Source organism: Daucus carota, chromosome 3, assembly GCF_001625215.2.
Source record: "Daucus carota subsp. sativus chromosome 3, DH1 v3.0, whole genome shotgun sequence".
In the NCBI taxonomy this organism is placed as follows: Eukaryota; Viridiplantae; Streptophyta; class Magnoliopsida; order Apiales; family Apiaceae; genus Daucus; species Daucus carota.
The window spans coordinates 42,990,866-43,006,566 of NC_030383.2; the positions used below are offsets into that span (position 1 = coordinate 42,990,866).

Consider the following 15,701-nt stretch of genomic DNA (forward strand, 5'->3'; position numbering starts at 1 on the left):
AAATTCTTGTATTATTTGAAGAAATTCTTGTATTATTTGAAAAAATTCCATGGTTTGTATTATTTTACTTTGTGTTAATAGGTTTTGACACTCTATTTTTGCATTGTTACCTCTGATTCATTAGAATTTGTGGTTGTGTTCTAATATTTTTGTGGCTTTATTTTGGACAGGATGGCTGAAAAAGATTATGTCCTAAAGTTCTATCATAAGGGAGAATTTATGAAAACAACATATGTAGGAGGGACAACCTCGGAGGTACCTGAGTTTGTTGATGCTGATAAGATGTCCTACTCTGTTGTCATGGAGTATGTGAAGGAGCTGGAATACACTGAAATTGGTGGACTTTATGTGAAGATGGTGCCACATGGTTGGTATCTAATATCCAACGATAACGATCTAATTCGGTTCATTGATGGAGTTAAAGGGGATAAATTGGAATTTTATATTGATACCGTGGTTGACAAATCCATACAACCACGTGAAGAAATGCAACCACATGTGATCGTGCGGCCAAGAACACAATTTTTTAAAGGTAATTTATTTTATTTGTTTCTTATTTCCATGTTAAGCAAATTTACACTAACGACTAATTGCACAAACAGGTTTAGCATCAAAGCGTACGTTTGTGACCATACAAGGGCTGCAAAAAGGGAGGAAAAAGGGAAAATTGGCCAGTGAAAAAGCAAGTCCATAAATTGAACCTTGGGACCAAGAGAAAATGCTTCCAAGGGTTAGTAATTACTGTAAATTGATTTTTTACAGTAAATATATGAGATTTTTTTGGCAGATTGAGATGTGCTAAATGATATATATATATATATATATATATATATATATATATATATATATATATACATACCAGATCACAGCGTACGAACGAGAAAGATTGTTGCAAATTCAGGAAAACAAAAAGAAGGTAGATGAGCTTGGATTAAAGGAGATAGCACATGGCCTTAATTTGGTGACAGGGAAAACAGTGAGTTATGAAAAAGTAGAGGATGACTTGCATTTGGATAAAGAGTATGTTCTGGAGGATGATGGCTTGTCAGAGGAGGAAGAGGAGGCTGAAAATGTCAAGCCAAAGAAAGATACAAAAAAGAAGGAGTTGAAGCGAAAGAAAGGGGACAAGCCACCGACTAATCCTGCAAGACCGAGAACTCGTTCAACAGCTCCTCTGACTAAGGTTTGACTATGGGAGTTTTTTTAATTTTGTAGTAATAAAATTTCAATATACATACATATTTTGCATCATGCATCATAATACTTTCTAATAATGTTGGTAATATTTTGATTGGATGTTAGACTCAAGATGCACCTCCTGCAACTCAAGATGCACCTCAGCCCCCGATAAATAAAACTGTATCCCCTGTCCAAACTGAGATCTTACCACCACCCCCTCCCTTGCCTAAAAATTTCCCACCCCATCTTCTGACAACTGTGTCTACTAACAATGAGGGAGTTGGTACGATGGAAGCTTATGTAGAGATGCGACGTCGTCAATAGGCCCAAGAGGTTCAAAATAACCAAGTGCATGATGTTGGTCAGCCATCTAATGATGAGACACCTGAAACTGATGAAGGTATCTAATTATGTCAATTAATTACTTGGTATTGTTAATTACTTGCTTGGTGTTGTCCTTACTGAAATCTAATTTTATTTAGGTGAACCAACAAATAAAAAGCGTAGAGGACCAACATTGATGAATGATGTGTACACAAGGCAGAAGAAGAAGGTGATTAAGCTGAACGAACATCTGCAGGCTATAGCGGATGATGATAAGGTTCTTTCTGAATTTACAAACTTCTTAGGGACATTGGCTAGGCAGTCGGTACCACTTACTTACGTAAGTTGGCATAAATTTCCCGATGAACGGAAAACTGAGTTATGGGAATTTATTAAGGTAAATAGATTATATTATAACTCTAATAACTACGTGGTTAAGTTGATTTTCATGCATCTAATCTTTTTTATATATTGTATAATTAGACAAAATATGTCATCCCTGAGGAAGGAAAAACCTTTGCATTACGGACTGTGTGTGATTTGTGGAGGATATACAAAAGTCGGGTGAAGAAAGAACATTATAACCGTTATGATGATGATGAGGAGAGGCTAAAAAACAAGCCGGAAACAATTTCAGTCGAGGAATTCAAGGTCCTACTGAACTACTGGGGGGATGATGAAATCAAGGTACATAGGCATTTATATATATATATATATCACTCACTTATTTGCACCTTCACTTCTGAATATTCTAATTTTAAATTTCCTTGATTCATGACTATATGCTATTTTCACTTCACTGAATTGTTAGAGAAAAGCCAAGACAAATTCAGAGAGTCGGCAAATTATTGTAGAAACTCACACTGCTGGCCGTAAGAGTTTTGCACAAATTGGCAAAAAAATCGTAAGTCATATTAATGCAAGGCCTATAAGTTTTATTTTCTGTTATGGTTGTAGTATACTTTTGTGTACTTGCTATGTTTCTCTTGAATTTTGTTTGCAGAATGTTGAAAATAACATTGCAGCTGAAAAAGCCTTTCCAAAGGATGAAGTTTATTTGGTAACTCGTAAAAGAAATCCAGGACGTAAATACAAGGTATATCATCTTAAATAATTATATGTATTTTTTTTCGTGTTTATTGGCCTTTGTTAACATATTCGCCATCAATATATGTAGATTCCAGTTGGTAAAGAGGATGATGATGGGGCAAATAACGATGATGCAAATAACGGTGATGCAAATAATGGTGATGCAAAGAACGGTGATGCTGAGGCAAATAATGGTGATGCAGATAAGAATGATGCTGATACTTCTGTCGAGAAAATTAAAAAACCAGCCCATGGACCAAATTGGCTTCTTGGCAGATCAGGAATATCCAGAAAAACAAAGAAGGAACATCTGAATTTGGCGAATGCTCAGAGTACTGCTGATCATACTGGTTTAAAAAAGGCTATACGAGATGAACTTTTAGCTGAAATGGAGGAGATGATCGAGAAAAAGGTTCGTGATAAGGTGACAAAGGTATTTTGCAAATTGGGAGAGGTAGATCCTTATTTCAATGACATTGATCTTGAAGCAGTGTTGCATGCTTCCGATGATGAACTTGATGACAAGGAGGATGGAAATGTAGCTGCTGAACATGGTGATAAATGAGGATTTTTAGTCTCTTTTGTGATGAACTTTTATGCTTTTGGATTAACTTTTGTATGGATGGTTCCTAACTTAGTACCTTACACTGGTTTCTTTTTTATCTATCAAGTTGATGACTCATATTGTACTTTGAATTCTACTTAATTTGGTCATTTTTCAAGTTAAGAAATTTTCAGAGTATTGCATATGTATATAGTATTACCATATATCAGGCCCGCCAGTTTAAAAGCGTTACAATACACACGAAACTATTGCAGAATTGTGTTGCTAAAACAATAAAAAGTATTGCAATTGGTTTCATATTGTTGCACAAAAGTGTTACAACAAAATTTCAAAATATTGGCATGCAACAGTTTTTAAGTACATAGTGTTACAAAGAAATGTTACAATAAATTTATTGTAACACTATAAAATTGTTACCAAAGGCCTCGAAAATGTTACAACAGATTACAATTGAAAGTCTATTGCAATACCTCAAAAATGTTGCAAGAAACCAAATATCTATTGCAACAGGGGTCTATTGCAACGGCAGCAAATGCAACACCGAATTTTGGCAAAAATGTTACCAAATGGTCTACTGTAACAGTTTTAGGCCCTAAGGCCACATTTTTTAGCCGTTGCAACAGGTGAAATATGGTGTAGTGGACCAAGAGGATACTTGTCCCCTCTTTAACCAGCTGGCTTTATTTGAGCTTACTGGAGTTATTTGGTAAATGGTATTGAGCTTCACCATGACTGGGTGAACCATTGAAGGCATACAAGAAGGTATACAGACTTGTATTGGAAGCGTAATGGAGGCTGCCATCAGAATGAGGGTGCACCTGAAGGCGCTTTAGGGGTTACCTCCAAGAGGGGTTACCACTAAGTGCATCCTGGCTTGCAGCTACAGGGCTGCAGTTAGGGGATGCCGCTGGCAGGGCTTCCGCCGCCTGAGCAGAATGACAGGCAGACTTCATGCAGGACTCTTCTTCTTTGTTTCTAGTGGGACGAGTTGGAGGTAGAATGGGAGTATATCAGCCGCTATTTATCCACAAATTAAAGGATAATTATGCTTATTTTGGGGATAATTATAATATGTGGAGATAATCCATGAATATTCGAATATACATACAAGATGAAGGCTTCAAGTGACCTATTTAGAGTGGGATGCCGCTAGATAACTACAAGAGAAGGTTGTTTTATCCTAAACTAGAGGGGATAAGAGCTTATCTCTTCAGAGTCCTAAATCAAGAACTACATGGGCTTGATCCCTATAAATAGGGTAGGTAGGCACCTTGCAAAGGAATGGTTGGATCGATACTCACGAGTTCTACACTCTAAAGAGAGGCACGTGTAACCTTTGTGACGTACATTTTTCGGACAATTGAAGGACGGAATTCCTTAATTCTGGCCTCGTTGTTTGGTCCTTTGCAAGCTCAACCCCCAAACACATTAGTTTTTCATCAGTTTTTGTTAACGGTAGCCCCTAAGAGCTAGTCGTATTTTACGTAGTTGTAATAGATATCCTTATAATTGTGCTATACGGTTCTGGGGGTGTTGTATCAATTCCTCTCACAACACTTTTTGGCGCTAGAAGGAAAAGATTACTGATCTTAGAGAGGAGAGATGTCAAAAATTCCCGAAAACCCAGAAAATCCCAAGACGCCGGAGGGCGGTACGCAAGACAATAGCGACGCTCCGAGCGGGGAATTAACACGCGATGAGATGAAGGCAAAAATGAAGAGAATGAGTCAGAGGATTGCCTCCTTGAAATGAAAGTCAGCAAGGTCGAAAAAGGCTAGCAAGGTGACTCCCACCAAGCTAGATTTTGATGGAGAAGGCGGCAGGAAAGAAAGTGGCAACCCCGAAAAAGAAGCTAACCCCGAGATGGATGATGGAGAACAGTCACAAGCTGCTAGTGTAAGTGTGTCGACCGCCTGGGAAGGAAACTGACCGAGAAGGACTTGCGACACAGGCTTGGCAACAAGGCCCCTAGCAGGGATGAACCTGAGGGCTCGCAACACAGGGCTCCTCCCAGCCAAAGACAGGAGAAGCCCGTGTCTGAAGCTCGGTCAAAGGATAAAAACCGCAGGCCGTCGAAAGTCATCTCGATCCATGGTGATGAGGAAAGCTCAGGGTCGCATAATGATGAGGAAGTAAGCAAGAAGAAGGAATAGCCCCTGGATGATGACTATGAGGTTGCACTTGATGATGGGATGATAAGTGTAAGATGGAGGAGCTGCTGGAAGCCCTAAAGAAGGTGAAAGCCAATAAGAAGTCGAAAGCTGAGCTTACCGTTAAGTCACCCTTCACTAAAAGGGTTAGGGAGTCACCCCTACCGTGTATCCACAGGGGGGTTGGCGACCTGAGATTTAACGGAACCACAGATCCCGTGGAGTATCTTAGCCGGTTTGACACTGAGATGGAGGTCTACCAAATTCCAGACCTCACAAAATGTCGCTTATTGGCTGCAACCCTCAGGGATGACGCTCACCACTGGTTCAAGAGGCTTCCCGCTAACTCTATCAATTCTTGGAGGAAAATGAGTGAGCTGTTTGTAGGGCAATTGAGGGCTTCTGTTACTTATGCCCCACCTGCCAACACCCTAGCTAAGATTAAACAAAAGGGGCATGAGACACTGAGGGAATATTTCAAACGCTTCAACTCAGAGGTGCCCCGTGTCAGACCAACATCAAAGGAAACCCTGAAGAACTTCTTGATAGCGGGGATAAGGCGTGGAACAAACTTCTGGAAGGAGTTGCAAGGACAGGAGCCTGAAACCCTAGCTGACTTCTTTGCTAGGGCGGAACCCTATAAAGTGATTGAGGAATCTCTTGCCAAGATGAAGAAGCAGTCGAAGTCCGAAAGCCGTAGCAGCTGGAAGAACAAGAGGGATAGGTCTTACAGCCCTGAAAGGAGAACACCTATAAGAGGAACCCCTACACAAGGCCTACTGGTGAGAAGCCCTCAAGCCGAGATGGTAAAACCCTACCCATTACCATGAATGCAACCAGCACGCAGGGCTTCGACAAGTCAAGGCTAACGATGAGGAAGACTAGGGAGCCAAGATACCATGAGTATACGCCTCTCATGGCCTCTATAGAACATATTTTTGAGGTTGGGGACAAGGCTAGGCTCTTCAGAAAGCCCTTTCGAAGTGGACCCCCTGGAAAGAAAGACCAGGGGAAATATTGTGCTTTCCATGAAATGAATGGCCATGACACGGCGGAAGCGTGCACCTCAAGGACCACATAGAGGACCTCATCAGAACTGGATACCTGACAGAATTTGTAGCCCAAGAGGCTAAAAAGTATAAGGAAAAGAAGGCCGAAAGGGCAAATGACTAGGGAGCCAACAGTAACACTCGGGATGGCAGTATACGAACAATCATTGGAGGACCTTTCGTGGGAGGTCAGGGACGCAGTGTTATGAGGAGATATGTACGAGAATCCCGAAGGCCGCCCTTAACCAATGTGTGCCACCTGTCTGAATGGCCTCCCAAAATGTTCAAAGGGGAGACCATGGACATTACCTTTACTGAGGGGGATGCGCGCACGGTACACCATCCTCATAGCGATGCCCTGATGGTAACAGCCGTGATTGGAAATGTCCATGTGCACATGCTTCTTGTCGACAACGGAAGCTCTGTCAACATCCTGGCCTACAGTGGATACCAAAGAATGAAAATGGCAGACAAAGACATGATGGCCTGCTGCAATGAATTATATGGTTTCGCAGGAAATGCTGTCCAAATTGTTGGAAGTGTAAGGCTCCCAATCACCCTTGGGGTAGAACTACTGGCTACCACTCAAGTTGCAGAGTTCATGATAGTGAATGAGGACATCTCCTGTAACGGGATCCTAGGCAGACCTATCTTAAGGGACATGCGGATCGTAACCTCAATCTACCACTTATCAATGAAGTTCCCAACCCCTAATGGGGTAGGATGTGTACGAGGATGTCAGGCTGACTCCCGAGAATGCTATAGAAGGGCTTTGAAATCTGCAGTGAAGGCCTGCAAAGAGGTCCAGCTAATGGATGGAGACATCCCAGAAAATTATTACAAGCAAGTGGAGATGGAGGAGAAACCCGAAACTAGAGCCCAGGGAAAAATATTGATAAAGTTTGTGAAAGAGACTTGCAACATGGTGGTCATTGTGCAACATCCGGGGGAAGACCCATACCTTGAAGCCTCACATGCCGTGCATGGAGGGCTCACTCTCATGGATACACCCCTGATGGAGAATGTTAATACAGCTGAAACCCTGGTTGAAGGGATGGTGGAAGATGTTACTGGAAGTGATTCTGAAGGGGCTGGTCGAAGGCAGCCCCAAAATAAAAAGCAAGAAAATAAGTGCGAGGCACCTTGTGACTTCAACAGTGATATGGTAACCTATCGACTTGGAGACCAGACACGGCTTTCCGTTCATGAAATCCTGGGTACGCAACCCCAAGAGGGTAGCAAAAAAGAGGTTACGGTCGAGATTGACCTCGACCCAAGGATGCCGAAAACTCAGGTGAAGACCAGAGTAGCTGGGGATACCCTGTCCATCTTGGTGGATGAGTCCGACCCCTCTAAAGAATTAAAGATTCGGAAGCCATTGGGGCCGGACCTAAGGGAAACCCTGGCTGCATTCTTAAAGAATAATCTGGACGTCTTTGCTTGGGACCATTCGGATATGATCGGGATTGACCCAGAAGTCATGTGCCACCACCTCAATATTGACCCAGACAGAAAGAGAGTTAGACAGAAGAGAAGGCCAATTAGTGGGGAAAGGGCTACCGCTCTTCAAGAAGAAGTAGACCGACTGTTGAAAGCAGGCCAAAGAAGTTTTCTACGCCACATGGCTAGCAAACCCGGTATTGGTGAAGAAACCTAACGGAAAGTGGAGAACATGCATAGACTTTACCGATCTGAACAAGGCTTGCCCTAAGGATAGCTTCCAGCTTCCTCGAATTGACCAATTATGGATTCCACTACGGGGCATGCACTGTTAAGCTTCATGGACGCCTACTCGGGCTACAACCAAATCCCCATGTTCGAGCCAGATCAAGAACATACCTCCTTTATCACTGACAGGGGGCTGTACTGCTATATTCAGATGTCGTTCGATTTATTGAATGCTGGGGCAACCTACCAAAGGCTGGTTAACAAGATGTTTAAAGACCATATTGGGAAAACAATGGAGGTATATGTGGATGACATGCTAGTCAAATCAAAGGAGTCTTATGACCATGTGACACAATTATCAGAAATGTTTGACATACTAAGGGATTATAGGGTGCGCGCGTTCGGGCAATAAGTGTACCCAATCAATTACACAGGCATGCAAAACAGATTAGCAGTTCAATCTATCACAATAACCTCAAGCGAGACAAATGTGAGTGTGTGCATGCATGTCGATGTGAGCAATTGAACAGGGAAATAACAAGCATTCGAACATTGATCATATAAACATCAAGCAACAATACGACCTCATGATGTGCAAATGTGAAAGAGAGGGGAAACTTGAGAGTAAAAGGGCATACCTTTGATCGGAAGTAGGTGAGAGCTGGAGTAAAACGCCGGAAAAAGGAGTAGCTAGCACCTGGAGTGCTTTGTGTGCAAGAGAAGAGTAAATGAAGAGTTTAAGAGATAATGAAAAGTGGAACAAGGCTTTATGTATGTGTATATATAGCGGTAGGAAGTGGGGAACAACCGCGACAGGTGGTACGCTATGACTGGCTTGGCGTGGAGACGGTTTTGATGAGCCAGGGGTTCCCGAGGTCTAGGTGGGTGGCTGAAGAGGTAGAGGCGTGATAGGCCTCTACGACTGCACCACCTATTTAAGGGTTTTTGGTTATATTCAAATCAATTTGAATTTAAGTTAAACCCCGAAATATTTGGGATTAGCCTTATCTCAGGATGTTGCAAGACACGCGGGAAACTGAAGGGGCGGAGCTGAAATTGCGGAAGCTCAAGTAGATTTCCGGAGATAATTTTAATTATTTTTGGGAAATTATGTTCGAGGCTTACGATGGTTACAATAAATTAAAATGTAATTGGTTTTATAATTATGTGGGAGTGGCTTCTTAATTATTTCTTGTTTCTTACACCGGGTACGCCCACGCACTACAAGAAAAATAAGCTCATACAATTGTTTTTCACCATTGTCTGGTATCAAAATTTTCCGTTGACTATCGAGGAGCCGTGTGATTGAGATCAGACAATAGTTGCAAGAACCGTTACTAAAAAGAAGAAACACAACAGTTTTACACTGCTTGTCGGAAAGTAAAAGAAACAATAGTTTTAATATACCGTACTGTTGTTGGAAACAACTACATGCAATGGTTTGGCCAAATAGACAACTGTTAATAAATGTCAAGAAAGAGTGCCAAAGTTCATTTAATAAACATTTCAAACAACGGTTATTTTAGTACCATGTTATTTGAAAGCCTAGCCACAATAGGTTTTAAGAAAAATTATTATCTTGGTCTTTGTTAGACAAGCGATCAGACCATAAGTATTGTAACTAAACCACAACACTTTGTCAAAAAAATTGTGGTTAACTGTTGTCTGAAAAGTCTTTACACCATATTTTTATTTTAACTTCCATTGTAGTTTAGGTTTTCAAACAACACTTTCATCTTCTAAATGTGACCCCGTTTAGTAAATAAAAACTGTCATCTGAAAACATAGCCACAATAGTTTAGGTCTAAAACATAGTTATTTCTATTTGAGACAATGGTTTATATATAACTTGTCCTCGAAACCAGAGTATTTACAAAATTCCAAATTCTAAAACTGGATACAAAACTAGTTTGATCACTTGCGATTTTCTACTTGGATTGATATCACTATGGCGAATAACTTCTTTATTCTACGACGACACAAGCATCTTGATGCTTTGAGTTTTTCACTTGACCCTGTTCTTCAAGTCTAGATGGTAATGACCCAGTACGCACCTGTGATTAAAATGCAGCATACATTGGTTAGGACCAAGATTTTTATGCACCATATAAGTATCACAAATAAGTGAAGGCTTGTAAGAAGAGATAATTACCTGGAAGCTGCCATCACCAATGCAAGTACATGTATAACACTTCACACATATGCCACCATTGGCAGTGGGTAACACATTCGGAATATTAACTGCTCGACAATCACGTCACCAAGCTGGACGATCTTTGAGGATCTCTATTACCTGAATACAAGAAAAATAGTCTTATCAAAAGCTCAAAACCATAGCATCATGCAACTAGGAATGAGCACCAAGAGCAAAGTTTTTACCGAAGTAGGCTCTAAACCCACCAGGACACGGGCTCGTGCTGCCACACCAAGGCAACCATGAAAAATAGAAACAGCTCCAATGGAATCTGGACCATATTAAATAATGAGACATGTCTCTTCCCATTAGATGTATCCAAAACTAACCTAAACGGATGGAACTTTTGTTCTTGCAGTAACACCTTTAAATTCATATTCTACTTCTATATATATGCTTTCTAATAATATAAATACAAAATGACATTCTGTTTATAGTCTCAAAAAAATAGGTCAATGAACATAAATGAAAGAATATATATTTACTACGTATTTGTATGACAAACAAAACAGTGGATGAGTCCCGAGCTTCCACTCCCGAGATTGAACTTAAAATTTAAAATAATATAAAAAATTTAAAACTTGTAAACCAGTCACAGTATTATGAAATTTGGCTTTCAAAAAAGAACTATAACAATATGATTGATAAGCATCTAAAACTCCGCCAACCTTGTAGGACTAGTATTTCTTGGAGGTGCTGAGATGTCAAGTGTTGTTGACTGCTTGTAACCACAGATTCACAACTTGAATATTTACTGGGAAGGGCAACCTGCAAAAAAATAGCCCTTCATACTCATTTAAACATAACTTATATTTGAAAACTTGGTGACAATAGCTCAAGCTTAAAGATAGCTTCAAACTCTCACATTTTGTGTATGTTGACGAAAGTAGCCATTCTCGTACATGAAGTGTGACACCTTCTTCTGCAATCTATCATTTTTTTCCATCAAGAGCTTGTGTATAGCATTAAGTTTTCTGTTCACCGATTGGAGTCGTGACGCCTCTTTCCTCTGTTTTTCTCTGCATCTAAATAACAGCATTATTATATCATTATTTGATATATTCGATGACCTGTCCAGCTTTTTAAAAATGAGTCACAGTAACGATGACATTATTATATCATTCATTCTTGATATATTCAATTACATGTCCTGCTTCTATACTGCGAAACAAAAAAAATGATAAGATAACAAGTTATTGAGTATCATGTCTCATATCTAGAATATGACATATTTGTAAACATAGATTTGATATCCTACCATAGAGCACCACGTGAATCAATAAGTAACTGCTTCCAAGCCTAATCATTTTACCAATAGAATGCTTAAGAAAATCCCATATCAGAATAAATCGAAAGTTATATATTATTACTAAAACCACATTCGCGCCAGTTTAAATTTCAATCACCCCCCAGAAGACTTCTGTAGTATGTAAATTTTACCATACAAAACCTGCAGGATTAGTTCCTTTTTTCTGTTTGTTTATCTTTTCTCTATTAAACCCAGAAACTGTTTACAAGTAAAATAACAGTCCGTCTTATTCAAATGACTTACAAGTTCAATAGATCAAAGCAAATTAACATGAAGATGTCAAAACTCAAAAGCAATACCCATCGTGATAGTCATATATAAATCAGTAACATCTCAAAAGCAGTTGATATGAACAGAACAAAACATGATCATAAAAGTCAACAAAAAGCCATTTGAATATCAAAATCAACAAGAGCCAAGGAAATAATACATTTCAAGAAAACCAAAATAATTTATTAAAAATCATCCATATAAATTACCTAAATAAATAGATTTGTACCTTTCGAGCAATCGAAACTCCTTTCCACCGATATATCTCCAAACACAATGCTATAACACCAACAGAACCTCTAGAGCTTGCTCAACTTATCTCTTACTAGCTAAAAGATCACAACTTTCTCAAACAAAACCTCTCAAACACTAAAAACACGATATATATCTATATATATCCGTATAAAAGCTGAAAAATCTATTAAAAGCAAGTATTAAAAATCACTTTCAAAGCCCTAATTTCTTCAATGATTGAATAAAATATTGTCAAAACCCTAGATTTGATTGAGATTAGTGAGTTAGGAGGTGAGAGGATAGAGAAAATTCGAGGTGGATAGATTTAGAGTTGTAATTGCAGAAGTTGAGATGGAAAGAAGACCGTAGAGGGAGCACTGCAAAAGGGGGGAAAGCAATTTTAGTAAGGGCGAAGTGTGGGTTTGTGAGGGAAATGAAATTTCTGAATTTTGGTGAAGGGGGAAATGAAGAAATGGTTAAATGGGTTTAAAGGAAAAAAGGGTAAATAAATTATTATTTCTTGATTTATGAGTATTTTTTTAAATCAATTTTTAACGATGCAACCGTACGAATGTTAGCACCCACTTATTTTAGTCATGTAAAAAAAATCAAAAAATAATAAATTTATCTTGTACGACTTCCTAATGACAATCCAGTGAAAGTACTGGTCCCTAGAACGGGAATCGTGCCGGATTACGGATGTTAACACCCACTTATTTTAGTCGTGTAAAAAAATAATCAAAAAATAATAAATTTATTTTATACGACTTTTTAATGAAAATCCGGTGAAAGTACTAGTCCCTAAAACGGGAATCGTGCCACATTGACTGGAATAATTTTTGAAATAAATTTATCAATGATCCAACCGTACATATGTTAACATCCACTTATTTTAGTCATGTAAAAAAATAATTAAAAAATAATAAATTTATCTTGTTCGACTTTTTAATGAAAATCCGGTGAAAGTACTAGTCCCTAGAACGGGAATCGTGCCAGATTGACTTAATTATTTTTTGAAATCAATTTTTTCAACGATCCAACCGTACGGATGTTAACACCCACTTATTTTAGTCATGTAAAAAAATAATCAAAAAATAATAAATTTATCTTGTACGGCTTTTTAATGAAAATTCGGTGAAAGTACTAGTCCCTAGAACGGGAATCGTGCCACATTGACTGGAATAATTTTGAAATAAATTTATCAACGATCCAACCGTACGGATGTTAACATCCACTTATTTTAGTCATGTAAAAAAATAATTAAAAAATAATAAATTTATCTTTTACGACTTTTTAATGAAAATCCGGTAAAAGTACTAGTCCCTAGAACAGGAATCGTGCCAGATTGACTGGAATATTTTTTGAAATCAATTTTTCAACGATCCAACCGTACGGATGGTAACACCCACTTATTTTAGTCATGTAAAAAAATAATCAAAAAATAATAAATTTATCTTGTATGACTTTTTAATTAAAATCCGGTGAAAGTACTAGTCCCTAGAACGGGAATCGTGCCAGATTGACTGGAATATTTTTTGAAATCAATTTTTCAATGATCCAACCGTATGGATGTTAACACTCACTTATTTTAGTCATGTAAAAAAATAATCAAAAAATAATAAATTTATCTTGTACGACTTTTTAATGAAAATTCGGTGAAAAACTTTGTATGATAAATGAACCTTCTAGAACCTTCTAGGACAAGGCCGAAAGACATTGGTTCCTAGGAAAAAAACTTGTAAGAATACGATTCAAACAACATTTTTTTGATAAAAACCCGTTGTGCAAACAACAAATATTTTTTACAAAGCTTGTAGATGGTTCTAGAACGAGGCTTAGGAAAAACGGTTTTTACCAAAAAAATGTTGCCTGAGATCAATTATGACAACATTTTTTTTACCAATAACGTTGTGTCTGCTTATCAACCTTTATTAAATCTGACGGCTGATGTTAAATCTCCTTTCAATCTACGTCTATCATTGCACCAGCTCAGCAATCCAAGTGAAAGCTTTTTCACCAATCATGTGGTGCCACCTCATCATGTGGTGCTCGTTAAAATTATAAAAGACCGATTTCAGACAATTGTTTTATCCCGTTGTTTGATATTTTATAAGACATTAGTTTCAAAAACCGTAGTCTATGAACTTTGATTTCTGCAATGGTGTTTGTAATCCATTGTTTGATAGAATGTAAGTTATCAGTTTCAGTAAACCATTGTCTAAATTAGACAACGGAGTTGTCTAAAATTGTTGTCTTAAGATAGAATTAATTTTTGTACATACAACTTTCATCCACCCTTGTGTCAAAGGATTATAAACAACAGATCGTGAAATAACAGTTGTCTTAAAATAGAATGAATTTTTGTACATACAACTTTCATGCACCCTTGTGTCAAAGTGTTATAAACAACTGATCGTGAAATAACAGTTGTCTAAATAAGTCAAATCGAACAGCTTAGACAATAGTGTGCAAAATCCTCTATAAACGTTGTTGGATGGAAACGAAGACAACAGTTTTTTGGTAACAAAGAAAAACCCGTTAGTTTAATTTTTTGGGACAACGGGTATATTTTCAACCGTTGTCTCATAACAGTTTTGTAAATGCGAATTTCTTGTAGTGACGTAAGCTTAGAAATAATTTATGATCAACCCCTAACGTAGTTTGGGGGCTTGCAGCTGGATGATAATGGGTTATCGTTCTTAGGTTCCTCTCGTATTTTATACTTCAAGGAACCGGGGGTAGTTGTTGTGCCATAAAATCTCCCTGGGCTTATTTTATAGCCCATCATATTATTTGGGCTTTATTTGGGCTTACTGGAGTTATTTGGTAAATGGTATTGGGCTTCACCATGGCTGGGTGAACCATTGAAGGCATACAAGAAGGTATACGGACTTGCATTGGAAGCGTAATGGAGACTACCATCAGAATGGGGTGCACCTGAAGGCGCTTTAGGGGTTATCTCCAAGAGGGGTTACCGCTAAGTAATCCATGAATATTCGAATATACATGCAAGATGAAGGCTTCAAGTGACCTACTTGGAGTGGGATGCCGCTAGATAACTACAAGAGAAGGTTGTTTTATCCTAAACTAGAGGGATAGGAGCTTATCTCTTCAGAGTCCTAAATCAAGAACTACATGGGCTTGATCCCTATAAATAGGGTAGGTAGGCACATTGCAAAGGAATGGTTGGATCGATACTCACGAGTTCTACACTCTAAAGAGAGGCACGTGTAACCTTTGTGACGTACATTTTCCGGGCAATTGCAGGACAAAATTCCTTAATTCCGGCCTCGTTGTTTGGTCCTTTACAAACTCAGTCCCCAAACACATTAGTTTTTCATAAGTTTTTGTTAACGTTAGTCCCTAAGAGGTAGCCGTATTTTACGTAGTTGTAATAGATATCCCTATAATTGTGGTATACGGTTCTGGGGGTGTTGAATCAATTCCTCTCACAAAACATACCATAAATAAAAATTATGGATAATGTGTGAAATTTCCTCCACTCCAACTGCACATAACCCTGGTCTAAAAATATAGCCAACCAGTTGATGTTGGCTATTTGGCCAACCACTACAGGCATGTAGCAATATCTGTAGCAAGATGTCGTATCATTCATTACCCTATGATAATATACATTCTATTTATAACAACTTGAAAGAATAATAATTTA

At 38.6% G+C, this 15,701-nt stretch overlaps 1 protein-coding gene across 2 annotated transcripts; it reads right to left on the reverse strand.

Moving 5' to 3' along the window:
• Positions 1-9,821: 9,821 nt before the first annotated feature.
• LOC108211863 (homeobox-leucine zipper protein ATHB-15-like) lies at positions 9,822-12,496 on the reverse strand. Of its 2 annotated transcripts, none has more exons than XM_064088907.1 (6): positions 12,027-12,496; positions 11,084-11,237; positions 10,887-10,986; positions 10,404-10,489; positions 10,177-10,317; positions 9,822-10,078 (listed from the first exon to the last, which is right to left on the reverse strand). In XM_064088907.1, the coding sequence occupies exons 2-5, from the start codon at positions 11,162-11,164 to the stop codon at positions 10,282-10,284; spliced, it is 303 nt and encodes a 100-aa protein (XP_063944977.1). In that variant the 5' UTR covers positions 11,165-11,237; positions 12,027-12,496; the 3' UTR covers positions 9,822-10,078; positions 10,177-10,281. The 2 variants fall into 2 exon arrangements, with proteins under 2 accessions (XP_063944977.1, XP_063944976.1); XM_064088906.1 differs by having other exon boundaries at positions 11,084-11,243; positions 12,027-12,495.
• Positions 12,497-15,701: the final 3,205 nt, after the last annotated feature.

Coding starts and splice junctions, on each gene's coding strand:
- LOC108211863 (XM_064088907.1), bottom strand. CDS start 11,164: ATGGAAAAAAATGATAGATTGCAGAAGAAGGTGTCACACTTCATGTAC. Junction 10,490..10,886: donor AGAAATACTAGTCCTACAAG/GTTGGCGGAGTT, acceptor AATATGGTCCAG/ATTCCATTGGAGCTGTTTCT. Junction 10,318..10,403: donor TGGGTTTAGAGCCTACTTCG/GTAAAAACTTTG, acceptor TCTTGTATTCAG/GTAATAGAGATCCTCAAAGA.